General features: G+C 37.0%; 6 protein-coding genes across 7 annotated transcripts; 5 read left to right on the top strand and 1 right to left on the bottom strand.

Moving 5' to 3' along the window:
* LOC104709152 lies at window positions 10,154-11,110 on the bottom strand. Its single transcript, XM_010425809.1, has 2 exons — window positions 10,787-11,110; window positions 10,154-10,699 (listed from the first exon to the last, which is right to left on the bottom strand). Exons 1-2 carry the CDS (start codon window positions 11,108-11,110, stop codon window positions 10,154-10,156), a joined length of 870 nt encoding a protein of 289 aa, XP_010424111.1.
* LOC104705839 (LEAF RUST 10 DISEASE-RESISTANCE LOCUS RECEPTOR-LIKE PROTEIN KINASE-like 2.4) lies at window positions 11,800-14,847 on the top strand. The gene is made up of 4 exons (XM_010421923.2): window positions 11,800-12,571; window positions 13,167-13,237; window positions 13,350-13,382; window positions 13,478-14,847. The coding sequence occupies exons 1-4, from the start codon at window positions 11,838-11,840 to the stop codon at window positions 14,650-14,652; spliced, it is 2,013 nt and encodes a 670-aa protein (XP_010420225.1). The 5' UTR covers window positions 11,800-11,837; the 3' UTR covers window positions 14,653-14,847.
* On the top strand, window positions 15,919-16,933 carry LOC104705841 (protein SPIRAL1-like 4). The gene is made up of 3 exons (XM_010421927.2): window positions 15,919-15,991; window positions 16,095-16,430; window positions 16,528-16,933. The coding sequence occupies exons 2-3, from the start codon at window positions 16,134-16,136 to the stop codon at window positions 16,621-16,623; spliced, it is 393 nt and encodes a 130-aa protein (XP_010420229.1). The 5' UTR covers window positions 15,919-15,991; window positions 16,095-16,133; the 3' UTR covers window positions 16,624-16,933.
* LOC104705842 (eukaryotic translation initiation factor 3 subunit M-like) lies at window positions 17,339-20,127 on the top strand. 2 transcript variants are annotated; one of them, XM_010421929.2, is made up of 11 exons: window positions 17,339-17,522; window positions 17,595-17,643; window positions 17,720-17,849; window positions 17,934-18,072; window positions 18,186-18,398; window positions 18,485-18,623; window positions 18,767-18,917; window positions 19,020-19,129; window positions 19,216-19,313; window positions 19,394-19,463; window positions 19,551-20,127. In XM_010421929.2, exons 1-11 carry the CDS (start codon window positions 17,509-17,511, stop codon window positions 19,638-19,640), a joined length of 1,203 nt encoding a protein of 400 aa, XP_010420231.1. In that variant the 5' UTR covers window positions 17,339-17,508; the 3' UTR covers window positions 19,641-20,127. The 2 variants fall into 2 exon arrangements, with proteins under 2 accessions (XP_010420231.1, XP_010420230.1); XM_010421928.2 differs by lacking the exon at window positions 17,595-17,643.
* Window positions 20,145-22,241, top strand: LOC104705843 (COBRA-like protein 4). Its single transcript, XM_010421930.1, has 6 exons — window positions 20,145-20,353; window positions 20,433-20,512; window positions 20,605-21,061; window positions 21,151-21,298; window positions 21,381-21,658; window positions 21,749-22,241. The coding sequence occupies exons 1-6, from the start codon at window positions 20,308-20,310 to the stop codon at window positions 22,024-22,026; spliced, it is 1,287 nt and encodes a 428-aa protein (XP_010420232.1). The 5' UTR covers window positions 20,145-20,307; the 3' UTR covers window positions 22,027-22,241.
* On the top strand, window positions 23,078-23,515 carry LOC104709153 (uncharacterized protein At4g04775-like). The gene has a single exon (XM_010425810.1). It carries the CDS (start codon window positions 23,078-23,080, stop codon window positions 23,513-23,515), a length of 438 nt encoding a protein of 145 aa, XP_010424112.1.

The following is a 26,953-nucleotide window of genomic DNA, read 5'->3' on the forward strand; positions in this document are numbered from 1 at the left end:
AGTTTTGATTGAAATAATACGAATATTATTATTAATTTAGTTATTTACTTCAAATAAACCCAAGCCTCATAGTGTGGTTTTTTCACTATAAGTTTCATTATCTATTTTAATTAAGTGGCACATCATTAATTCCACTTAATTTATCATTCACCCTTTCCACATTTGTTTAGTTTCGCCATAACTATACACAATAATATGTATCTTGTTTAAGCGTTTAGATCAATTGATAAATTTTTGAAGATTTGTGAGTCTAACTTAGTTTTTTGGGTCAAATCAAAGATTAAATCTGATAAAAACACATACATATTTCATATTTGTGGTGTAATAGACAGAGTCATAGAGAGAGCACCAATTTAGTAAAAAGAGTGGATATGAATTTAATTAAGCTATATTACTAATTAAGGAAAAGGACATTTAATTTCTTCATATGTGTATGCGAATAGGCAGACAAAGTAATAAATTCTCTCATAGAAATGCGATTCGTGAGACCGTTTTTAAAAAAGATTTATCCCTAACTTTTAAGGCATTACTTAGTGATTAGTTAAAAGCAATCTTTCATATAACGTACATATTGTTTCGCCACACAGATCAATTAGGTCAACTCATAGAATAGACAATAGACATCGTCGAGAAGATTTTTATGTTCCCAAAAAAACGAAAGACTAGTATTGGCAAGTAGCAGAGAAAAAAAAAACAATATACTAGTACTAGATTAATTAAGAACATTAGACACAATCTCATTAGTCTTTATAGAACTTGACAAAGTATATTACAATATAAAATGTCGAATTAATTTTTAGATAATATCCCATCGATGAGTTACCAAAACGTTTCATAAAATTAGAAGAATTAGGTTAATATCCGCGCTACACCTCATGATTATTTTTAGATTTTACTTGTTGATCAATCCTTCTTAGTTTTATGTTTTTCTAAGAACTTATTTAGTCTGAGGCGAATAATGAGAAATAATAGCAACTTTGATGCATTAGTATTTGCATGTCTTGTGACACTTCGATAATCCAATATCTTCTCTCTAAATATAAAGAATAAAAGATCAATAGCCGTTGCATCAAAGACTCTAAAAATATTGAATTTAAGGGAGCAACAAGTACATGTTTTTCAAGATTTCACAATTTGAACAAGAACTGTAAAAATTTATCCAATAACTGTAATCTCTCTAAAGCAAACTCTAATAAGAAAAGGAAAAAAAGTAGGAGTTTATGAGAATCGGATGAAGATAGGTCCACTTGGTACTGTAACTGGCCGTTGGTGAACAAATACAGCTGTTGTATTTTCTGTTTGTTGTTGTTTTTGCTGCGGTAGCGATTGCGAGAAGAAGGAATTGGTCTGCTGCTGCTGAAACATCTATCGCTAAGTTTGAAACAACAGCTGAGGCGTTTGCTGTTGTTGTTGTGTGTTTGAGAATAAACTCAACGACATTGTCCTAACAGAAAACAATGCACATTTATAATCAGAAAAAAAAAAAGAAAAAAAAAACCCCAACCAGTGTGAAGTTGCTATGAAGAATACAAACATACAGGCTACATGAGTTTCTAGCATTTTGACTCAACTCTATTATGTGAGCTTAAGGAGACCACAATTCCCAGAGACACCACCATGAGATGTCTTAACCGCTGTAAGTTTTGTAACAGAAGCATGTCCAACAATCCACCTTTTAGTTTTTTTTTGAAAAGGATAGTAATCCAACAATTCACCTTGTTAAATAGATATATTAATATTCAGTTTTTGGTCACCTTCTTCTAAGCAAACTATAGATTGACTTATATTTAAGCAAACTACGGATTGACTTATACCTAACAGAAACAATGCACATTTATAATCAGAAAAAAACAAACAAACCCTAACCAATGTGAAGTTGCTATGAAGAATACAAACATACAGACTAAATGAGTTTCTAGCATTTTGACTCAACTCTATTATGTGAGCTTAAGGAGACCACAATTCCCAGAGACACCACCGTGAGATGTCTTAACCGCTGTAAGTTTTGTAAGAGAAGCATGTCAAACAATCCACCTTTTAGTTTTTTTGAAAAGGATAATAATCCAACAATTCACCTTGTTAAATAGATATATTAATATTCAGTTTTTGGTCACCTTCTTCTAAGCAAACTACGGATTGACTTATATCTATATACTAAGTTAATGATTCAAAGTTGCGGTAAATTTATTGTACCAACAATGACTTCTACTATTTATACACACACTTAGATCAACGCATGCAAATCTTTGGTTTTCTAAAGCAAATACCAAACACGACAAATTGAAAGAAAGATAGAAAAAACTGAATTTACCAAAAGAGAGAGACATGTAGAAAAGGACAATGTTAAAAGAAACTTACACAGAGAGGAAAACATACACTTATCTTGTGACCATCCAATGCTTCTAAACTGCAAAGAAGATGATAGGAGAACAGTTTAACAATGTTGTGGAAGAATTAATACTACTTGTAACAATATGAGCACTATCATGATGAAGCAAGGTCATGAAATAAAAGTACAATCGAAACAAAATTAGTCATTCAAGTTATATACCAAACCCAAGTCCTTTCTACTTTATACCACCAATTTAAGGAAACAAAAACATACATACCAGTATTTATACACATTGGTAATTCATATGAAAGATAAATTATCGTACTTGTGAGTAATCAAAACAAGAGTTTACAAATCCTCTTTGGAGAAAGGCATTATAAAAATCTCTTAATTTCTTGATTGAAGTTGATATAAGTGTAAAACAAAACAAAAATCTCCCATTGTAAAACAAAATTCGCTATCATCTCCACTGAATCAAACAAATCCATAATCGATAAAAAAAAAATTAAAGAATTAAATCTGAGAAATTAGATCACCACCAAAATAAACAAATACCTTAAACTCCGATCATCTTCTTCTTCTTCATCGTCATCTTCTTCGATGCTACTCTCGCCATCAATACATCATCATCATCTTCTTCGTCTTCCTCATTTGAGCTATAGTCATCAATGATCTCCTTCTCATCCGTCATTGAACTTTCAAAAAAGCAAACGAACGTTCAAAAATTGTCTACATGTTTAGCGATTTGGGTTTCGCAGAGAGAGAGAGGCGAGGATCTCTTGTTTCATTAGCCGAGTTAGACTTGGGGGAGAAATCAGAACTTTGTGAACAACAAACCAACAATCCAACAAACCTCACAATCTGGTGAGAGCGTCAAGCGGGACTTCGTGGTGTCAGATTTGAGAGTGAGAATCGAGAAATTTGATTCCAGTTTTTTTTTTATTTTATTCTCTATATTTTTAAAATAATTGGAATGATGACAGATAAGCAAAATTAGAGCTAATTTGTATTAATTTTATTGGTTATTCTTTTTAACTGATGTGTCAACACCAGCTTCAATGTTGAGGCTGATGTGTCACATCAGAAATGCAACGCATTAAACTTTTATTGTATTGATTAGAAGGTGGAGAATCATCATCTTTCGCAGATGCTGACACTACAAATGCATATGCAAAAAAATGATCGTCAATTTGGATATGTGATCTAGATCGATAAATGTGTGTACGTGATAAAGATATATCGAACTATTAAGATTCACTTTTTGATTATATATTCTTGTTAACTTCTTAAAAAGGAAGGTGTTAAATTATCATGAGCATTGGTTAGAAGTCGAACCAAGCCATTCCTATTAGGTATATTATTAAATGTTATTGTGTATGGATTAAAAAGGAAAATAACAAAAGTCGAGAAACAAATTACCATATTAAGGCATGCAAGTTTTGGTAATTAGATTAAATTCTAAAACCTTTAACTGTATAAAATAATACCAGTTCTCATCATAGCCACATGGCAATTTGGTGCTTCCTTCACACATACTTAAAACTGGCTATAATATAAAAGAAGTTGGTTAAAATACGAGCCAGCACTTAATTTTTTTTTTTGTTTTGGGTGGGAGGATCTAGTGGTTAATTTAAAAATATAATCACTTTGATATTCCCTAAGTACATAATCCTAATCTGCCCACTACTACCAAACTCTGTTTACGATGACTGCCTCATTGGAAAGTACTAAAATCAAATAATGATATTGCTCGTAACTAACTAAGAAGAGTAGATTAAACAATTTTATTTAAACCAACGATATAAGTGTACAGTTCTGAGTCTATCTATCTCAGACAGACTATGAGGGATTCTATATGATGATTTTAACAATCTCTTTACTTTTACGATTTGATTTTGTTTGGTAGGATCTGATCTCAACAATATTGAAATGGATGTCGTATGGATTTTAATCCACACCACAAGTATTTAATGATATAAAACTCCATCTTATTTATCCGACCTGTTATTCATTTCGTGTATAATCAATGTACGAACTAGTTTCTGTACATAATTATTGTTTCATAAGTAGACGTAACACCTTGTTTCGTTTGGTCAGAACTTCATTTCATTACGTCGTATCAAATACAACCAATATCATCCAATGCATTTTCTAAACGTGAATTAAAGCTAACCCTCGAGGAAGAAATGAAGTGCTCCTTGTTCAAAATAGCGAATGTGTCAGAGAGTAATTAAGGCATGATATGAATACCGATCGTTGTGTGATTCATCGAATGGATAGTTGGAGATCGATGAGAGAGGAGCTATATATCGAAAAGAAACCTAGAGCTAGCTCCTTAAAGTCACAAGCTAGCTAGATCAACAGCGTTAAACTAACTAGCACATAGTTTCCAGATGAATCTTAATTAACTCTATATACCACTAAGGTTAGGGTGAGAAATTCAGTGGCGTATCTAGACGCCGTTCTACGATATATAGATCATTAAGATTTAAGACAACTTCATGTGTAGTGTAATTAATTTTGATAACATTGAAATAATATATAATGATCATAGAAATCTTAAATGGAAGTATATACTATACTCTTTCAATGTTTATTTGTTTAATGAATATATATTATTCATCAAGTTGTTCCAATCATATTGGCAATTCCCTTTGTATCAGCATCCATAAGCTAAATTAAAAAGCGCACAAGTTGCTGTACTATACCTTTGGAACTTCTAATCAAATTCATCGTTTTCTGATTTTCAATTAAATTAGTTCATTTAATTTCCGAAAAAGCATTTATTTCAGCACATGTGTGAGGTGAGTGAAATGGAAACACAGTAACAATAAATGGAATATAACATATAGTACATCTGAGGGAAATGTAACAACACAAATTGTGAACTGAGAGAGTATGGAAACCATGCAAGGCACCACCACCACATTGCAGAAAAAAGTCGTGTCACCATCTAACCCAAGGGCTTAGTTTGGTATATTATATTCCAAAGATATAAAATTTAAATGTATTATTAGTATATTAAAAAAAATGACTGGTATTATAAAAAGAATATATTTTCTTTCATAAATGTAGCAGGAAAATTCAGATGTAAAAAAGTGAGGGTTTCTACAGATTTTCACATGTCCATTGCCATACTTCGACGTCACTCTTATAAAATCCAAGTCAACGAGAAAATCTTGTCCGTAGGATGTGATGATGATGATCATGATATGATCGTACATTTTGTGATGGTCCCTTGAAGTCATGGGCTCTTACAACCCTTTCAAGTCTTGTGGTTACCTCCTTTGTCAGAGTTTTTGTTGTTGTAATATATACATCTTTTAAACTCTTTTTGGATTATTTATCATAAACTAAAATATAAAATAGAAAGAAAGAAAGTCATTCTGAGAAGAGTAAGTTAGAGATATAGGCACTTTTTGAAAAGTATTTAGAGAAATAGATACCTTTTCAAGCTAATAAAAGAATTCAAGTAATTCCAGAAAAATTTGCACTAAGTCGATAAAACATTTTTTTTTTCTTTTTCCAATCCAATCTGTTGTATCACTAGATTGTAGTACTGGTTTTATAGCCCAACAAGGCAACACATATAGGAAAAGTAACTCCGAAGAGTTTGACCCCCAAAAAAAAAAGTAACTCCGAAGACCGTTGGGCATTGGGGCTTACATTTGTACCTTTTTTGCTTTTATTTTTCTAGTATAGCTCCTTTTAACTTAGGCCAAGCCCATTCTAAAATTTCACATTTTAATATATAAATTATAAAAAAACAGATGTAAAGAATCTTAATTCAAGAATTGTTTTTTTTTTTCTTTCAAAGATTTATAAAGATAAGTTTGTTTCCTACTTTTTAATATGAACAATTTTTGTTTATAACTGGTGCAAATTAGCGGGACTGGGTGAAACAATTTTTCTTCCTACTTTCTTCTCTTTTTTTAACCATTCAAACAACCCATAATAAAGTTTATAATTTTTTTCTCCGGAAAAAAATTCCTCCATAAATATTTTTAATTATTGGTCATGATAAAAAAAAAATTATATCTATATATATAAAGTTGGCTTTTCTCTCTTCTTATTCATTAGTTCTTATTTTCAATTTTAACAAATTAATCCACATCATGAACATAAAATTTATAGTTAATACATTAATTAATTCACTCTTTTTTTGCAATATTTTTATTATTACTAAAAACAAGAATATACAATAATTTAAATTAAAAGAGAGGCTTAAAAATGTATCTTCATTCTTATTAAAAAACGATTATATTGCATCATCTTTATATATTGGAGTGATGTTTAACCTAAAGGTTACAATACTAGGTAGATTGCTGACAGATGTCATCATCAATAGCAGGCGATCGGTGACGCAAGAGGACTGAACCTGTTCTGTGTTTGGAACGTAGTATGAGCTGGCTTTGGTTGTTTGACTGTACGAAGAGCACATGTGATGTGTGACTGTCCTCTGTTACCGTTAACAAGAGATGCCATTTGAACATATGCAACAACAGTGGGCTTAACATCCTCAAGGCCCAAATCAGCTTGTTGTTGGACTCCATTTGGGGCTTTACAGCTTACATCCCCCCTCAAACTTTGGGTGGGTGGTGAGACCACACCAAGTTTGAACCTGAGACCAGTAAAGGTTTGAACTGGCAAGGACTTGGTGAAGATATCGGCCAGTTGATGAGCCGAGGGAATGTGATAGACCACCATTGTGCCATCTGCAACTTGTTCACATACATAGTGGTAGTGCACTTTGAAGTGTTTGGTCTTTTTGTGGAGAGTTGGATTCGCAGAGAGATAAACCGCAGACAAATTATCATAGTACAGTTCTGGCACATGAGAGAGAGGCATTCCTACGTTATCCAAAAGATCCTTTAACCATGTAACTTCAGCCGCTATATCAGAAAGACAACGGTACTCTGCTTCGGTGGAACTGCGAGAGACTGAAGTTTGTCGTTTGGTGGACCAAGAGATGAGATTCTTGCCGAGAAAGGTGCAGAAGCCACCAGTAGAATGACTAGTGGTCGGACAGCCTGCATAGTCACTGTCACAGTAGGCTCTCAGTGTAAAGTCAGTGTCATTAGAATAGGTGATTCCATAGTCAATGGTCCCTTTGATGTATCTTATTATCCTCTTAAGTAAATGGAAATCAGCCACAGTTGGAGAGTGCATTCGTTGACACACAAGATTTACCGCAAACTGTATGTCTGGACGAGTGAGAGTGAGATACTGCAACTTACCAGTTAAGCTACGAAACAGAGTTGGCTGATCGAACTGCTCATCGTGTCCCTTGACCTTTTGGAGCTCCAGTGGCAAAGGTGTTGTTGCTGGAGCACAATCAACCATTACTGCAGCTAGGAGAAGATCCTCTGCGTACTTATGTTGGTTAAGAAACAAGCCTGCAGAGTGATAGTGGAATTGAATCCCAAGAAAGTAATTTAATCTGCCAAGATCCTTCATGCGAAACTCTTGGTTCAAGGACTCAAGGAGTTCATTGATCAAAGCTGGGTTATTCCCTGTCAGTGCCATATCATCAACGTACAGCAACAGTATGATGATGTTGTTGTTTTGAAGGTACACAAAGAGAGAATGATCCTTAAAGCTGCATTCAAAACCAAACTTAAGCAGAAACGTACTGAACTTATCGAACCATGCTCGAGGAGCTTGTTTCAATATGTAGACAGCTTTGTTCAGTTTCCAAACATAATCGGGATGATCTTTATCAACGAAGCCAGGTGGCTGTTTCATAAACACTGTTTCTGTTAAATCGCCACGGAGGAAGGCATTTTTAACATCAAGTTGCTTAATCTCCCAGTTGTAAGCGGTTGTTGCATGAAGCACAAGACGAATTGTGGCTGTTCTAACAATGGGACTATATGATTCAAGAAAATCAACACCCTCCTCCTGATCATAGCCTTTAGCAACGAGACGAGCCTTGAGTCTGTCCAAACTACCATCGGCTTTTAGTTTTGTCCAGAACACCCATCTACAACTGGGAACATTCATTTCAGGTTCTGGTGGAGTCAACGTGAAAGTATTAGTTTCAACAAACGACTCGACTTCATCTCCCATAGCCCCAATCCAACCATGATCCTTTAAAGCAGAGTCTATTGTTTTTGGTTCCTTGACAGTGGTGTGTGTAGCATGGAGAGCATATTTGGGGTTTGGCTTGTGAACTCCATCCTTTCCTCGAGTGAGCATAGTGTGTTCATTGACAGTGGGAGCTAGTAAGGGTGGGAAATCATCATATGTGAACAGCAAAGTGTCAGTGGAGTCTGTAGTAGCAGGACTACTGGGTACAGAATCAGAACTTGCAGGTTCTGCAGGAGGTGATGCTGTTTTGGAAACCACTGCAGGATCTGATGTGGACGTTGGAGCTGATTCTGCAGGCACTGAGACAATCACAGGATCCTCTGGTGGAGTAGATAAATCACCATCAGACTTTGGGGAAGATAAAAACCCTTGTTGCCAAGCTGACATCAATGGTGTTGTTGTTGGAGGAAGAAGACTCGAGTAATCAGCTTCAAAGGGAAAGACATGTTCATCAAAGAGAACATGTCGACTGATGTACACACGACCTGTTGGAGGGTAAACACAGTGATATCCTTTGTACTTGTCGTTGTAACCAAGGAATACACACTTCAAAGACCGTGGATCAAATTTGTTAGCACCATAGGCACGAAGCGTGGGATAACAGGCACTGCCAAATACCCTAAGTGAAGTGTAATCAGGCTTTTATGAATATAGAGCTTCATAAGGACTCTGAAAGGTCTCATGAGCAGAGGTAGGAAGGAGATTGTTGAGATAATTTGCTGTGAAAAAGGCTTCAACCCAGAAGTGTTGAGGCACTTAGCTTTGAAACATCATACTGAGGCCTAATTCAGATAAATGCTTGTGCTTTCTCTTAGCAAGTCCATTATGTTGCGGCGTGTGAGGACACGAGATTAATTGTTTGATTCCATTGTTGGCAAGATGTGTAACAAACTGATTACTTACAAATTCACTACCACCAACACACTGAAAAATCTTGATTTTCCGATTAAACTGATTCTCGACAAGACTTTGAAATAGCAAGAAAACTGAGTAGAATTCAGATTTATTCTTCAAAGGATATAACCAACATTAACGAGAGAAATTGTCAACAAAGATAACATAGTATCTAAACCCTTGAGTAGAAGTGACAGGAGCATGACCCCATAAATCACAGTGTAACCTCTCAAGAGGCTTACTAGCTACAAAACTTGAAGAAGAAAAAGGGAGTTGGACACTCTTCCCAAGTCTGCACGACTCATAGAACTTGTTGGTGCGTTTATTGATTGAAATTGCAGCAGTTGAAGAGAGATGTTGGAGAATCTCTGCACTTGGATGCCCCAATTGCTTATGCCAGACCTCATCACTGGTAGCAAGCTGTTTTGTAGAGTAGAGAGCAGTAAAGGCAGGATTGTCCAACACATAATGATCTTTACTCAGGTTTCCTGTTGTGAGGAGCTGCTTGGTATGCTTGTCCTTTACACGTACACCATTAGAGTCAAATTTCACAGAATAAGGATAGTCTATGCATAGCTTAGACACTGATAGAAGAGACTTAGCAACATTAGGATAGACGAGAACATCTTTAAGAGGTAGAAATTTACCTGATAGTGTTTGTAGTGGAACTGAACCGATGTGCGTAATAGGCAGGAACCCACCATTACCTACCATTACTGAATCGTTTCCATGATAGGGTTGAGCATGCTGCAGATTAGCGGTTGTGTTGGTAATGTGGGCTGTTGAACCGCTATCAGACAACCACTCTGCACCAGTGTGTTGTTCACCATCGGAGACTCACATTGCAGCCAAAGCAGCAGGTAGATCAAGTTTAGTGAGTGACTCACTATAGAGATTGTAACAGTCAAAAGCACTATGACCATACTTCCCACAGATCTGACAGGTAGGTTTTGTGACACCATTTCCTCTATTCTGACTGTTCTGACTGCTACCGTGCTGCTGAAAGCCGCGTCCTCTGGTAGAGTAATTCCCTCTTCCTCTGTAACTTCCACCAGAACGACCTCCTCTGTTGTTTGAACCTCCCCGGTCATAGTATGTCTTCTCAGTTTGAAAGGCAAGATGCGGAATGACAGCAGGAGCAGCAGAATACGTTTTCAGCTTATCATCAAAGGCAATAACTTTAAAGACTACATCTTCATAGCAAGGAGTGGGAAGTGAGTCCATAGAATGCTCAATCACAGTAGCAACAGTTTCATATTCCTTGCCTAAACCAAACAATAAGCCATGTATTTTCTTTAAGTCGGTCATGGGAAAGCCGATTGAATCTAGCTGATCAAAGACTTGATTGAGTTCGCTAAGGTAATCTTCCATGGTTCTACCATACTTAAGGCAAGCACATAACTTATTCTATAGTTCGAACTTCCTAGTGGTAGAAACCCTATTAAACCTTTTAGCGAGTGCAGACCATACCTCCTGAGCATACTGCAGACCATAGACGTCTCGTATGGCGGTTTCAGAGAGTGATCCTAAGATCCAAGCCATGACCAGTTGGTCATTACGAACCCACTTCTGGAACTCCGGGTTAGGCTCTTCAGTAACTCCAGCAGCACGGGTGACAGAGCTAGTGGATGCTGGATGAGGAAGTGAGCCATTAACGTAGCCAAGAAGCATTTGAGGTGAGAGAAAAGACTCGAATTGAGTTTTCCATTGGAGATAGTTGGACTCAGTGAGTTTGAGAGTCACAACTTGAGAGATAGAAAGAGGAGCGGAAGAAAAAGAATCATATAAAGCCATAGAACATATTACTGGTGCTCTGATACCATGAAAGCAGAGCTTAGAACTCAAGATAATACAATGAAAAGAGAGGCTCAAAAATGTATCTTCATTCTTATTAAAAAACGATTACATTGCATCATCCTTATATATTGGAGTGATGTTTAACCTAAAGGTTACAATACTAGGTAGATTGCTGACATATGTCATCATCAGCAACAGGCGATCGGTGACGCAAGAGGACTGAACATGTTCTGTGTTTGGAGCGTAATATGAACTGGCTTTGGTTGTTTGACTGTACGAAGAGCACATGTGATGTGTGACTGTCCTCTGTTACCATTAACAAGATATGCCATTTGAACATATGCAACAACAGTGGGCTTAGCTCAAGGCCCAAATCAGCTTGTTGTTGGAGTCCATTTGTGGCTTTACAGCTTACAAGTCCATTAATTTTTCTCATTGCTTCCCATTTGTTCGTCTCGGGTATGATTTTCCCCGACAATGTGTTGTCTGGTTTCATGTATACATATAAGGGTATCTGCAATGACACAACTGATTTTAAAATAATTATAATAATATTATAATTAGGTAATAATATTATAATGAGGTAAGAGAGAAAAAGAGAGAAAAATATATATATAAGTCAAGATCAATGCTCAAAACCAGATCTTGCTCAAGACCGTTCATCCACTTGTTCTTCTACTGTTTGAGTTTTTTCTATTTTTTATACCCAAAATCAGTGTAAAAGATGCTGCGTTACAGATGGCCTAACATGTGTATTCTAAAATTTATTTTCCCCCTTTTTTCGTTTGTTTGTTTGTTGTTGGTACTAGGAGTGATGTCGAAGAACATAACCGTAGAGAACAAATGCGATTACACCGTGTGGCCGAGAATTCTCACTCGAGAAGGTCCACTCTCCGATTGGACCACTGGATTCTATCTCAAGACAGGAGAGGCACGTGTCCTGAACGCGACTGAATTGTATAAATTTTCTATATGGGGAAGGACGCCCTGCTCAACAAATGCAACAGGGAGATTATCATGCGCTACGGGAGACTGTGACACAGGAAAATTTGATTGCTACGGCACTCATTATCCGGCGTCTCTAGCCGATTTTATCATCGACGAAAGCATCGACTCGTACCGCGTCAATCTCGTTGGCGGTTTCAACCTTCCGTTGCTGGTGGTCCCACTCACACAGAAAAGTTCCCAATACGGAAGTAGATGCATCGTTGTGGATTGCGATGTCGTTGACCTGAACCAGGCTTGTCCGTATGAGCTTATGGTCGTCGATGAAGAAGAACGGACAATAGCTTGCACTAACCCATCGTCGACGTCTTCTTACTCGCAAAACTTCAAGAAGGCTTGTCCAACAGCTACTACTTCCGACGCTACGGACAGCACCTACTGGGACTGGGTCTGCCCAAGCTCCACCGACTACATCATCACGTTTTGCCCTTCTTTTTCTCCTATCCCAACCAGGTAAATTCCTTTCCATTCAATCTCTTCTGGTGCCGTGGTGGGCAGGGCCGGCCCTAAAAAATATGGGATCCAAGCAAAAAAGAAATAATTTGTTGGGTTTTATAGATATATATATTAAATATTGGGACTAGAACTTAAAATTTCATAAAATGGGGGTTATAATTGCAACGAATTTTTTTCTTAGGGGCCTAATTTTACAACCAAAATTTTGGGGGCCACAAACCATTGTTTCATTTATGTCTGTAGTGGTGGGGTTGATTCAGCACAATATGCATCCAGTTTTGACCAAAGTCATATTGTTAGGCGAGTTTGTATTTTTCTCTCGTGTTTTACTAGTCGTCTACTACTAATTCATAACCAAAAGATATACCAGAAAGCAAAGAAGAGAGAGGGTTTGACCAAAAAAAATATTTAAAAAAGCAAAGAAGAGAAGGAATTCAACCGCACCACGGCACATGTTTTCTATATCTATTTTTTTACTTCACTTCCCAGAGACTTTGCACACCAGTTGAACAGTAACGTGTTTCACACACGAAAGCAAATTATTTTGTTAATGTACTAATATATGTATAAATATTATGTTTCTGGCTTGGAGGCGCAAAAGGCCAACGACCGAGCCTTCAGTAACAACTAAAACAGAAAATGAAACTACAACAGGTTCTAAACGTAAGTTTATATTTAATTTAACCGTCATCTTATAAAATTCTATACAATATTTATTATTAATATTTTTGGTTTGTTAACCATAATTTGTGTCTTAACTCTTGATACATTGAAGATAAGTCTCCATTGAAGTTAAAAGTCATACTCGGTAACCCTTTCGCTCCAAAGTATCATGTGATAATACTCAAACTATTTTGCTCGTGTACATAAACACTTAAGTTTCGAGGCTTGTTTCCCTTGCAGGAGTCTCAACAGCTTTACTTGTGATGATCATCATAGTTGCGACAACGGTAGCAGTGAGAGCAAAGAATGCGAGAAGCAAGAGTGATTGGAACGGGGACAACATTGAATCAGTTGTTATGTTGAAACGATATAGTTATGCTAAAGTCAAGAAGATGACAAACTCATTCGCGCACGTTCTCGGGAAAGGAGGATTTGGAACTGTATACAGAGGAAAGTTACCTGATGGCGACGGTCGAGATGTTGCAGTAAAGGTCTTGAAAGAGCTAAATGGTAATGGAGAAGAGTTTGTGAATGAAGTAGCTAGCATGAGTAGAACATCTCATGTTAATATCGTTTCTTTGCTTGGATTCTGCTATGAAGGGAGCAAGAAAGCTATAATATATGACTTTATGCCCAATGGATCCCTCGACAAATTTATTTCTGAGAGTATGTCAACCAAAATGGAATGGAGAACTATATACAACATTGCGGAAGGTGTTGCTCACGGGCTAGAGTACTTGCACAACCGTTGTGTATCGAGGATTGTGCATTTTGATATAAAGCCACAAAACATACTCGTGGACGAAGATCTTTGTCCGAAGATTTCAGATTTCGGTCTTGTCAAGCTTTGCAAAAAGAAAGACAGTATCGTGTCACTGCTAGACGCAAGAGGGACCATAGGATACATTGCTCCTGAAGTATTTTCCAAGAACTTTGGAGGGGTTTCTCATAAGTCGGATGTGTATAGTTATGGAATGGTGGTTCTTGAGATTGTCGGAGCAAAAAACAGAGAAAGACCTGAAAATTCTAGATCCAACAACAGCTCTATGTATTTCCCAGATTGGATTTATAAGGATCTTGAGAGAGAAGAAACCATGGGGATTTTTGGAGATCAGATAACAGAAGAAGAAGATAAGATAGTGAAGAAAATGGTATTGGTGGGTTTGTGGTGTATTCAAACAAATCCATCTGATCGTCCACCAATGAGCAAAGTCGTTGAAATGTTAGAGGGAAGTCTAGAGGCTTTGCATGTTCCACCGAAACCTCTCTTTGGTATACCTGCTGTAACTTTTGAAGAAGAGAGTCAAGAGACTTCAAGCTTCTCTACATCGAGCCAGCTAGAGAGAGGAACTCTTTCACGTTACCAAGGTACTGTGGAAGGTGGTAAAGATCGTTCCCTAAACCAAACCCATTAAGGTATTACTTATTGGGATTTTCTTGGTAAACTTATATTTCATTTTGTTTGGTCTTTTTACAGTCGTTGTAAATTTTTAATGCGGACATGGTAGCCCAAAATAAACAGATTCCATCGTTGGTCAAAACTTCAGATTATTTTTCTGAAGTTTCCCATGTCTATGGTACAAGTGCAAGTGAGAAAGATATACTTCCTGTTCCTGCTGTTAAAAAAAAAAAAAAAAAAAAAAAAAAAAAAAAAAAAAAAAAAAAAAAAAAAAAAAAAAAAAAAAAAAAAAAAAAAAAAAAAAAAAAAAAAAAAAAAAAAAAAAAAAAAAAAAAAAAAAAAAAAAAAAAAAAAAAAAAAAAAAAAAAAAAAAAAAAAAAAAAAAAAAAAAAAAAAAAAAAAAAAAAAAAAAAAAAAAAAAAAAAAAAAAAAAAAAAAAAAAAAAAAAAAAAAAAAAAAAAAAAAAAAAAAAAAAAAAAAAAAAAAAAAAAAAAAAAAAAAAAAAAAAAAAAAAAAAAAAAAAAAAAAAAAAAAAAAGGAGATGTATACTTTACTCCACAGTTCATAATGGCCTATCTGGTTACCTGTATTTGCGCTACCTACAACTACAATTACATGAGTTTGTGGGTTGTTCACTTGTTTAATGTTATTCTCGAGATTCCAAATCAATTTTTTTAAATATATAAGCCATAATAATGGCTTCACACCAAAATAAAAAAATGGTCACAAACAGATTTTGATTATTTATGTCAAACATTCATTCTATTAGGAAACATTACTGAGAACAACAACGAGATCCTAATAAAATAAAATCTACAAAATCAAATGACAGAATGGTTTATAAATAAAAGAAAAGCTATATATTTTTTTTGCTACTGTTTGTTATCTCACAATAATAACAAATTTAATAATTTTTTGGTGAGAATTATAATAATTCAGTTATTGTTTCCGAACACTTCAACATTTTTCGTCGGTTTAGTTTTCATGTGTTTTTTTTTAGCGTATGTAATTTTATATTTTACCATCTTTTAATTAGTTTTACAGTGACAAATAATTACTGGCGTATATATAATTTCCAAAAACTAGACTATATTTATATAATTTTCATAAAACAATTACACGGTTTACCGTCACCCAACAGAAAAACCGGTCAAAAATTTAAGCGATTCAGAAAACACCTATCCCACACGTGCGTACCATAACTTTTTTGCCTATTCTTCACCACACATTGTCTTACACGTGGAAATTATATATAAACACATTCTCATGTGTGTATCTCCTTGTTCCTCTGTTTCTCCTCTGCCTTAACTTGCGGCCAATCGTAAAAGAAGAAGAAGAAACAAACCAGAAAAAGGGTAAACGAATTCACTCTCCCATATGTGTCTTTAATGGTTCACAACGATCCAAGTTCGTTATAGATATATTGATTTTGATTTGTTCAATGTTACACATTATTAGATTTTTCAAGAACCGGCGGCGGAATATTCTCGCCGGAAAATGGGTAAAGCTAGAGGACTTAACAGTGGCGGTGGAGAGAGCTCCCTCGGTTATCTTTTTGGTTCCGCCGAGCCTGTTTCCAAACCAAACAAGGCTACCGCTAACACTAGCTTTACCACGACCACGACTACCACAACAACCACCGATGGAGCTGGAGGCAGACCCAAGACCACCACCACAACCACAACCACGGGAGATAAAAACAAGACCCGTGAGGGTGAGGTCTCGGCTGGTGTGAGAGGAAGTCCTAACAATTACTACAGATCAGATGGACAAAACTGTGGCAACTTCCTCACGGTAATAACTAATAAGAGTTTTTCTGACATAGTATTTGAGAATCGAACTGGAAACTGATTTGGAATTTAACAAACATGTCTTGGTTTTGTGAAAACAGGACCGACCATCTACGAAGGTTCATGCTGCACCAGGTGGAGGATCTTCTCTTGGTTACTTGTTTGGTGGTTCTGGTCCATCTGGATGTGACAAATGATTTGTATTTCCACGACAATCTCTCAGCATTTGATCGGTTGAAAACGAACAATTGTAAAAAATTGTAACTTTATTAATTATTCCCTATCCTTTGAAACTGGTTGTGGGGATTGTTTTTGGATTTGGACGTTTCTTGTGTTCTTGGAAAAAAAAAGATATGTCAATCTGAATCTTGCAAAAAGCTTGAAGCCAAACCTTTCCTGTGGGATCTACAAATGTTCAAGATTATAGGTTTCTGAATCTTTGAATCCATAATATGATCATATTACAGTAGCTTTCATGTTCCTTTATGGCTTTATCCATCAGTCACCATCTGATTGACAGATTCATGAAATTCGTCACCCTTTTTTTGTATATAAACAAGAGTCTACAAGTGATCTCGGACTAGTTCCTTAACATGGATGTTCCAAGTCAAAACAATTTGGTGTTTTATCTCATTAGTCATTATGTTTGGCTTGATACCTCAATCAATGGAACAATTGTTATTCGAGTTTATACAACCACTAGACCTTGGTTCATGACCAAATAAGTTAGCCGAGAGGTCATTTATACGGGTTGATCGTGACCGTTAGATTGTATACGTTAATTTATAATACAACGTAGAGCCGTTGGATACGGAAAACCGTTAATTTCCCTCGTCGTTTCATTAGACCGGATCCGGTTTAGTTATTAACCGAACAAAAAACATAAAGCATCGACTAGGGTTCCCATTCCTTTGTTGCTCAGTCAGCTGTTGAAGAACTTGTGCTTGGGATTTAGGATTAGCGTTAAGGACCCAGTCGAAGAGATTCAAAGCCAGAGCAGAAAATGACGACGATTGTTCCCACCTCCGAGGAAGAGCCTTCGCTGGCCATTGTTCGTTTCACTTCCCAGCTTGCCTGGGCCGATGCTGGTCCCGAGGTACTTTGGGGTTTATGATCTCTTATTTGCCACAGTATCGAATTATTGATTGATGAGGCGTTGTGTTGATAGAAATGGAGGCGGAATTGAGCAATTTAGTGTGCTAATTACTATGACCATTGTAATTATCTCTCACTTGATCTGCTTGTTTTTAATAAACAAATTTCCTCAGTGTTAAGTTAATCTTTGCTAATTAGGTTTCAGAGCCCCAAGTTTCTAGGCTATGTAGGGAAGCAGAGGAGTCTATAAGAGATTGCAGGTGGTTGGATTTGGCAACTTTAATGGTAACTTCAGCTGACTTGGTATCAACCAAGATCTCTGAGAAAGGTCGTCCTTTTATCATTAGTTCTTTTTTCTGCAATAATATTGATATTTTTTTGCATAATTCTCATGTTGTTTGCCTCTTATCAGATCTTGAGTGTACCTACACCATAATTTGCAGCCTTGTGAAGAATGTGAAAACTCCTGAGGAAGTCCTTGAAATGGTTAAAGCTATTGCTTCCAAGGTTGTTCAACAGCCGGATGATAAAGCTTCATTGCGTTTGAAAATGTATGATCCTGTGACTCTTTCATCTAATGTATCGTAGGAGTCTTTTGATCGTATATGATAATGTTTCATTTATGTGTTATGTGTCTCTCATCTGTTGCTTGTCTTGTGTGCAGCCTCTTCAATCTCTATAACCTGCTTGATCACCCAAATGCTCGTTTTCAAGTATATATGAAAGCTCTGGAACTGGCTGTAAACGGGAAAATTACCGAGTATATAGTGCCTTCCTTCAAGAAGATAGACAGCTTCTTGAAAGAGTGGAGTATTGACATCAAAGATCAGCGGGAAGTATTTCTTGCCATTGGTAAAGTGCTGAGAGAAAATAAAAGGTACTGAATCGATGTATCTTTCACTTCTTTTTTGCTTAGGTTAGGTACCAATGGCCTCATGGTTTTTCTTTTAATCAATATTTCAGTTTGGCAGAAGAATCCCTTCAGTTTGTGACAAAATACTTGGCGACTTTCTCCAATGAGGATGCCCAAGTCCTGAGTGAAGCCAAGGAGGAAGCAGTACGAGCTATTATTGAATTTCTCAAGGCTCCCAGTATATTTCAGGTATCATAATTCATAATGCATTTTTATTCAAATGTTGCTAATGACTTTTTACTTTCATTGGAAGTGTAACTACTGCTTTTTGTTCAGTGAAGTCTTTTTTCATATTGGAGTTACATCCATGATTTTTGTATTTTGATATGCAGTGTGATTTATTAGACATGCCAGCCGTCGCACAATTGGAGAAGGATCCTAACAATGCACCAGTTTACCAGCTACTAAAGATTTTTCTTACTCAAAGGCTGGATGCATACATGGAATTCCAAAATGCGAATTCAGGATTTCTGCAAACCTATGGTACTGTCCTCATTATCCCTTTACCGGTTATCTTAATTTGATAAAGCATCTTCAGAGAATCTTCAAGTATTCAGCATAATAAGCCATATATGGTGTTTGCAGGGCTTGTCGAGGAAGACTGTGTAGCAAAGATGAGATTGTTGTCACTAGTAGATTTGGCCTCAGATGAATCTGGAAAAATATCGTATGCCTCAATCAAGAACACTCTACAGGTTAACTTGTTTTGCTTGAACAATACATCAAACGTTGAACCTTTTTTCGTTGCTTCTCAAGCTCATAGAATTTGTGGGGGTTACAGGTAAATGAAGAGGAGGTAGAATTGTGGGTGGTTAAGGCAATAACTGCAAAATTGGTTGATTGTAAGATGGATCAGATGAACCAAGTTGTAATTGTCAGGCAAGTTCTATACTCTTTTTTATCAGTTTATATGTGTAAAGTCACACATTCTCATACTTTTATACTTGTTCATATTTCAGTCGCTGTGCCGAGCGTGATTTTGGACAAAAGCAGTGGCAGTCTCTTCGAACAAAGCTCGCAGCTTGGCGGGTAAAACACGAAACTGCAATTCTAAACTGACGTGATATTGTGAATGCTTATGTAATAATGACATGTTTCTTGGTTGTGTTTATGCAGGACAATATTACAAATGTAATTAATACAATCCAAGCTAATAAAGTAACAGAGGAGGCATCATCAGGTACTCAGGGATTGACTGTTCGTTGAAAGATTTGTCTGAAGATTTCTCAGAAGAAGAAGCGCTCATCGATCGAAAGACCGAGATAGTCATCTCAAAAGCAGACCGATTTTGTTTTCTTCGCAGAGTTCTTTTTGACCGTTGATCTTTTTGAAATTATCATTCTTCTTTGTGTTGGCCTCTTTTTGTCCCCTCAATTTAGCGGAGACTTGCCATGCATTGCTTTCTTAAAGAGAAAACAGGAAACCTTAGGAAGATGGTAAGCTAAGTTGGGAGATATGTTTGTGTCAGAAGTTGACTCATGGCCAGTACCCACTTTTTTTAATCTTCAATCCCAAGTTACTTTCTCACTTCTCATTTCTAAATCATTGGGGTTATCCGGTTCTTTTTTCAAGAAAAGACAGTTGAGATGTTATGTTCGGACTAGAACACGTCAGTTTCTGTTGCTGTTTTATTATCATTCACCATAAACATTGCTTAAAGTTATGGGAATCAAGAAAGAATAAATTTGGAGAATGCAACAAGAAGTAGGTAAAGCCCATCTTCACACCAAAAAGACTCATCTATAATCTGTGAAAAGCTTCTGTTTAAATCCATAAACACATCGATTTCAAATTTCTGAAGAAGAAGAAACTGAGGTTAAAGGACCATATCTGGAATCAATTTCCTTAAATCTTTCTTAGGAAAATACAAAAGATGAGGCTCTTCCTATGCTTCTTCTTCATGATCATCTTTAGCGCAAGTGAGTCCTGAATATACATTTTTGCCAGCTATTTGCAACACCTAAATCATTCTTCTTATTCTGTGATTTCGTTTTACAGCTGCATATGATCCATTGGATCCTAGTGGGAACGTTACAATCAAATGGGATATTATGTCCTGGACAGCAGATGGCTATGTGGTATGAATGCTTCCTGCGCTTGTGAATGCATGTATGCGCATTTGAAACTTGTACAAACTCTCATCATCTCTATACATCATATGCTTTTGCAGGCAACGGTAACTATGAACAACTTCCAAGTATACCGGCACATACAAAACCCGGGTTGGACATTAGGCTGGACATGGGCAAAGAAAGAAGTGATTTGGTCAATGGTTGGTGCGCAAACAACAGAACAAGGAGACTGTTCCAAGTTCAAGGGAAATGTACCTCATTGCTGTAAGAAAACCCCCACGGTCGTTGATCTCTTGCCAGGTGTGCCTTACAATCAACAGTTCTCAAACTGTTGCAAAGGCGGTGTCATTGGAGCTTGGGGTCAAGATCCATCAGCCGCTGTATCACAGTTTCAAGTTAGCGCTGGTTTGGCTGGAACTACAAACAAGACTGTCAAGCTTCCTAAGAACTTCACATTGCTTGGTCCTGGGCCTGGTTACACTTGTGGTCCAGCCAAAATCGTGCCATCTACCGTTTTTCTCACAACAGATAAACGGCGGAAAACACAAGCCTTGAGTAAGTTTAAACAGAGCTTAGTTGAAGAAGTTTTATATTTCCTTCATCTATATGCACCGTTGATCTCTAAACAACATATGTTTTTGCAGTGACATGGAATGTTACCTGCACATATTCACAGTTTCTAGCCAGAAAGCATCCAAGCTGTTGCGTCTCCTTCTCATCTTTCTACAACGACACCATAACTCCTTGCCCTTCTTGTGCCTGTGGTTGCGAAAACAAAAAGAGCTGCGTCAAGTGAGCGAAAAGAAAACACAAATCACTCCAACTCAAAACCTTTTCTTATCTCCTAAACTGAAAAGGTATTATTTTCTTGCAGGGCTGATTCAAAGATTCTAACCATGAAAGGTCTCAACACACCGAAAAAAGACAACACTCCTTTGCTGCAATGCACACATCACATGTGCCCTGTCAGAGTCCACTGGCACGTTAAAACCAACTACAAAGACTATTGGCGAGTGAAGATAGCTATCACAAATTTCAATTACCGTATGAATCATACACTCTGGACTTTAGCAGTTCAGCATCCAAATCTCAACAACGTGACTCAAGTATTCAGCTTTGATTACAAACCAGTTTCTCCTTATGGATCCATAAGTAAAGTTCTCTCCTACCACACAACTTATTCAACTTTTAAAACCAAACACTGAAAAGACTAATCAAATTCTTTTTTTTGGTTTGATGCAGATGATACTGGAATGTTCTTTGGAACCAAGTTTTACAATGATCTATTAATGGAAGCTGGACCTTCAGGGAATGTTCAATCAGAGGTTTTGCTACAGAAAGATCAAAAGACATTCACTTTCAAACAAGGTTGGGCTTTTCCGAGAAAAGTATACTTTAATGGTGATGAATGTATGTTACCTCCACCAGATTCATACCCTTTTCTACCAAACTCTGCACAAGGAAGCTTTGCTTCTCTCTCACTCACCATCCTTCTTCTTCTATTCATCACAATCTGGTGATTTAAACAAGAACTGTTTTTTTTTTGTAACAAGATTGTTAAATCCGATTTCCAGATAAAAGATCAAAAATGGGGATTTTTTTGTTTGTTAGAGAATATGATTAGAGATGTGTAATCTTTTTTTGGTACCTTCATCACCGACGCCATTGATTTTATGGTTTTGTACTTCTTGATCACTCATGTGAAATAGTGAAAGTGAAGCATTGATTTGAGAAAGTGGCAAAACAACAAAAAGCTACAGAGTAGTAGGTTTATTGGGCTCAAATAAATGCATTGTAAATTCCAGCCCAATTAGGGCCCGGTTCTTTAATATACACACGCATTGACGCGTTTCAAAATATTTGCGTTGTGTATATTTTTATTTTTCGTTGGTCCGAAAAGGCAAAAAAGGTCAAAAACGGCGTTTTGTTTGGGAAGACACTTTTTTGGTGGGAGATATTTTCCAATTTCCTATCTGTCCGAAATGGCTCCATTAATTTAAAAGTATATATTCTATAAAAAATTCTATGTCAAGAACAGTATTTTGAAAATAAGATAAGAATTTGACCTGTTTATTTTATAAAAAAAATTAGACACTTATAGAGTTACCTTTTTTATATTTTGGACAAAAACACTTTATAGAGGTACAGTACTGTGTTTGGCCACAAAAAAAAAAGAGAGTTACAGTAACTCTGTATTAAAATGATGTTATTATATAACAGTAAAATAAATTAAAAAAAGAGTAAAAAGCTTAAAAATATCCTATCTATTTTTTTTGGAAGTTTAATACCTAGTTTTTTTCAGTTGGAAGTTTAATACTTGGGATTTTTTTATTGTTCAATAAAACATTGGTTTATATTTTTCTTGGTTGATTAGGATCCCGTGGTTAACAGCCGTTAAGGATCGTGACAGAATCACTAATTATGGTTAAAAATTAATAGCACGTGGTTAATTAAACCCACTGAAAGACATTGTTGCCCTTCACTCTTGTTTTTCCCTAAATCGTGACCCCCTTAATAGAGAAACCTAACTCAATTTGTTCTTCCTTTTCTCTTCCTGGGTTAATCGTAAGAATGATGAGCCAAAGTTCAGAGTCTGATGCAAATTCGAGTCGGATTTGGGGTCCTCTTTGCTGCAATTGTGGTAGATCTACCACGCTTGCAAAGTCTTGGACAAATGAGAATCCGGGTAGAAGATTCTTTAAGTGTGTTGTTCATGGTTTTGTAAAGTGGGCAGATGAAGAAAAGCCATACGGTTGGCAGAAGGTAAGTTTACTGGAGGCTAGAGATGAAATCAAGATACTAAGAGAATCTCTGAAGGCAATGAATGTGACTGGTTCCACTGCTCTCTCCCATGATTTAGTGAACAAACACGAAGAAGAGAAGAAGAAGCTTGAAAGTGAAGTGATGGCTGCTAGTGAGAGGGAAAAAATACTTAGGCAGTTTATCTTATTGTCTTGGGGAGGCTTCATTGTGGTTATTGCCATGATCCTTGTAATGGGAAAGATTTAGCTTAGTATCTTTTCTTTTTAAGTGTATTGTGTTATGAAATATGAACTCCTATGTTGTAAGTTGCTACTGTATGTTTGATATGAAAATATCGTAATTTCATTGAACAAAGAGTCATTTTGTTACAAAGATCCAACATCCCAAAAAACAAAAAAGGATCTGACCATAAGAAAGGGGCCAAAACATAGTTAACATCCTACATTGATCCTAGATAGCAACAAAAGACATACAAATAATATTCTACTTCTTGTCAGGTTGCCAAACATCAAACACCTTATCATTCTAAGGAGACATAAAAAACACAGGCGGTCTAGGAGGTTCATCGGACCCTTTGCCACGTCCCTTGCCACGACCCTTGCCTTCTCCATTTTTACGACCAGGAGGCCATCCACGAGCACGTCCTTTTGCAGTTTTGTTACCTGGATCACTAGTGGTAGCTGGAGCACTTGAATGTTGTGGAACTTGTAGTTGTTGCGTTGATTGGCTTTGAGCGATAGGTGGTGTTGATTGCGTATGCGCTCTATGCCACCTCTTTGGTGCATTTTTGATGCTCCATGGATCATCATTATCCTATCACAAATCTGATGTGTTAAACTTGCAATTACTATTTGATATCATATATTTAAAATAGAAGGTCAAATTGCTTACCAGACTTTTCCTCGGTCTTCCTCTCTTGCGTGTAGGTCCTAATTGCACAACTTGGTTTTTGCAGGTTCCTTTATTGTGACCTATTTGTTTACAATTGCTGCATGTCACAGATTTGCCTTCACGAGTGAGCTTGGTTGGATTACTTGATGATTCACCTGGCTCTTTTATCCTATCAAACTTTTTTGGACACCCTCGCTTTTTCCTTTTATCATGCACTTCAATTTGCCCTTTGCCTGTTCTCCTCCACAATCTTTCCCCATTGACAGGATCGATGTTATCCTTGTAAGTAGCTTGGCAGACAGTTGTTTGTAAACGTCTATCAATATAGCTACGAAATAAAACATCTCATCAGTTCATAATGTATAAGACAATGAAGTAATGATCCGGAATAATGAGTTAAACTTACTCTTCTGGATCGCGGTTATGTTCATTGATAACATAAATGGCATGCGGACAGGGTATGCCTGTGATGGTTGCAAGCACATTCTCTACGGAGGAGATTGACACAGAAACTGCCACTTCCCTCTAAGACCTCATATTTGTGCTCACCACTTTTGAGGACTGAACAAAACTTGGAAGATCTACGATTTGCTTCTAGTATTAGCAATACCTTTAGTGGGAACCGACCTTTGCATTTTTGTGTCTTTGCAGCTAGCTTACTATTACGCTTCATTGCTATTCTTCTGACTTCCTCGAGCATGTTTATCACCGGCAATTTCCTAGCATCTTTAATTGTCCTGTTGAAACTCTCAGAAAGGTTGTTGCAAACATCCTCACAGCTAGAGTGATAACTGAAGAAGGCTTTGCACCATGTCTTGGGATCTGTTTTCAGCAAATCCTCACAAGCAAGTGGATCATATTTTCTCAAAGCTGCAATGTTATACATGTAGTCCCCTTCTGTTCCACTGTATGCAATAGCCCAGAAGAAACCTTCATGAGCATAATCACCATGTGTCTTCCTCCAGTTGGCAAATATGTGTCGAGCACAATGCCTATGTTCCGCTTTTGGAAGCAACGCACCAACATCATTGATCAAACCCTTCTGCTTATCAGACATAATAGTAAGGCCATCCCCTAACTCCAAAAGCAAATCCTTCTTCAACTTCTCAACGAACCAAGTCCATGATTCATTGTCTTCTACTCTAACTATTGCCCAAGCAATAGGATAAATTCTGTTGTCTGCATCCCTAACAACAGCTGCGAGAATCTCACCCTTCAATTCCCATTTCAAAAAAGCTCCATCCAGTCCAATAATAGGCCGACAACAACTCTTCCAATTTCTTCGTAACGGGTCAAAACAAATATAGAATTTATCGAACTGTTGCTTGCCATTTGCTTGAGGAATGGTGACAATCTCATTGGTGGTGCCCTCATTAGACCTCCGAAGCTCACATTCATAATCCCACAGTTTTGCAAATTGTTGCCTCTGAGTTTCCATCACCAAATTAAACACAATCCTCCTTGCTTTCTGACATATCCACTTAGACACAGAAATCGTGTACCTCATGTAGATCTCATCTTTAATGTATGTCCATCTCAAATTCGGCCTTCTTCTTGCTTCATCTCTGAATAATCTTCCAATAACGCCCTGTTTCAACATTCTAGCTTTACCACTGACAGCATGATTATGACCATCAACATATGTTCTCACCATCCATTTACCTATGCGCTTCTCCACAGAACAATGAATCTTCCAAAGGCAATTCTTATGGCTGCATATTGCCGCTAGTTGTGTCTGACCCCATTTACACAACTTCACATCATAATTCATCTTCAATACATACCTCAGTAGCTGATCCTTGAAATCGTCTCCACTATGAAATGTCTGCTTCAGCCACAAGTAAGGTTCTTTGTCCTTGGCGTAGTTGGCTCTTGATATCTCTTTCTCATGGCGTTCAAACGTTTCCCATTCTTCGTCTGTGTCCATGAGAGGCTCAGGACGCTCAGCATCCATGCATTGTCTCTCAAGTTCTTCATCCTCTTCGGCTTCACGAGCATCATTCTCTTCAGCTTCACGAAATGCTTCTGCTTCTGCTTGTCGCAAAGCTTCTTCCCCAGCTTGGTTATTAGCCTCACCCTCACCTTCTGATTCTCTATTAATCTCTTCATAAAAGGCATTAAAAAGAGGATCACCATTACCTACTTCCTCTATCACATCATCTCCCTCATCTTGTACTCTCGGTTCTTCAGCATCCTCAGTAGCTTTATCTTCGTCTGACTCCGCATCCTCTTCAACGTCACACTGCTCAACAGTCTGAGACAGTGGAAATGGTGGAGGTTCAGACATACTTTGCTGGATGTATACATCGACTTCCCCACCAATCGAAGCTTCACTACACAGCTGTCTAATCCCAGCATCTTTGTTTTCTTCGATAAGTCTTGCACGTCCTAAGTCTTCTTGTGGAAGCTTGTACCAAACTTATTCTACAACACCCGCTACTCCATTCTCGATGCAAAACTCGTCGAAGATTGACCATGTCATCAGATCTGGGTCAATCAACATACCCTTCGCCTTGATTCCTCCAATGTAAGCAAACGACCCATCCTTGTATTCGACATCGCCCCTGAAGTGTATATTGAGTTTCAGATTTTCGCAAGCACTGCACAATGAAAAATTAAGTGATTAGCCATGTAACTATGCTAACAAGATGATCGATTTCGATAGTAATAAGAGACAAAACCCCAACCCAGAAACAAAACGACAACAACATGACGATTACAAAACGACAATGATTCGATTACATACCTCATCTCTCCAATTCCAAAACGACAACAATTCGCATGTAATCAAAC

This window comes from Camelina sativa, chromosome 8 (genome assembly GCF_000633955.1).
Source record: "Camelina sativa cultivar DH55 chromosome 8, Cs, whole genome shotgun sequence".
NCBI classification, from domain to species: domain Eukaryota; kingdom Viridiplantae; phylum Streptophyta; class Magnoliopsida; order Brassicales; family Brassicaceae; genus Camelina; species Camelina sativa.

Excerpts from the sequence above, each read along its gene's own strand:
- LOC104709152 (XM_010425809.1), bottom strand. The coding sequence starts at position 11,110 with ATGGCTTTATATGATTCTTTTTCTTCCGCTCCTCTTTCTATCTCTCAA. Across the intron at positions 10,700-10,786 it reads GTCTGCAGTATGCTCAGGAG|TATGGTAGAACCATGGAAGA; the intron begins GTATGGTCTGCA and ends GCTTGCCTTAAG.
- LOC104705839 (XM_010421923.2), top strand. The coding sequence starts at position 11,838 with ATGCTGCGTTACAGATGGCCTAACATGTGTATTCTAAAATTTATTTTC. Across the intron at positions 12,572-13,166 it reads TTTTCTCCTATCCCAACCAG|GCGCAAAAGGCCAACGACCG; the intron begins GTAAATTCCTTT and ends TCTGGCTTGGAG. Across the intron at positions 13,238-13,349 it reads AACTACAACAGGTTCTAAAC|ATAAGTCTCCATTGAAGTTA; the intron begins GTAAGTTTATAT and ends GATACATTGAAG.
- LOC104705841 (XM_010421927.2), top strand. The coding sequence starts at position 16,134 with ATGGGTAAAGCTAGAGGACTTAACAGTGGCGGTGGAGAGAGCTCCCTC. Across the intron at positions 16,431-16,527 it reads ACTGTGGCAACTTCCTCACG|GACCGACCATCTACGAAGGT; the intron begins GTAATAACTAAT and ends TTGTGAAAACAG.
- LOC104705842 (XM_010421928.2), top strand. The coding sequence starts at position 17,430 with ATGACGACGATTGTTCCCACCTCCGAGGAAGAGCCTTCGCTGGCCATT. Across the intron at positions 18,399-18,484 it reads GTGCTGAGAGAAAATAAAAG|TTTGGCAGAAGAATCCCTTC; the intron begins GTACTGAATCGA and ends TCAATATTTCAG. Across the intron at positions 19,314-19,393 it reads AACCAAGTTGTAATTGTCAG|TCGCTGTGCCGAGCGTGATT; the intron begins GCAAGTTCTATA and ends TTCATATTTCAG.
- LOC104705843 (XM_010421930.1), top strand. The coding sequence starts at position 20,308 with ATGAGGCTCTTCCTATGCTTCTTCTTCATGATCATCTTTAGCGCAA. Across the intron at positions 20,513-20,604 it reads GGACAGCAGATGGCTATGTG|GCAACGGTAACTATGAACAA; the intron begins GTATGAATGCTT and ends ATGCTTTTGCAG. Across the intron at positions 21,299-21,380 it reads AACAAAAAGAGCTGCGTCAA|GGCTGATTCAAAGATTCTAA; the intron begins GTGAGCGAAAAG and ends ATTTTCTTGCAG.
- LOC104709153 (XM_010425810.1), top strand. The coding sequence starts at position 23,078 with ATGATGAGCCAAAGTTCAGAGTCTGATGCAAATTCGAGTCGGATTTGG.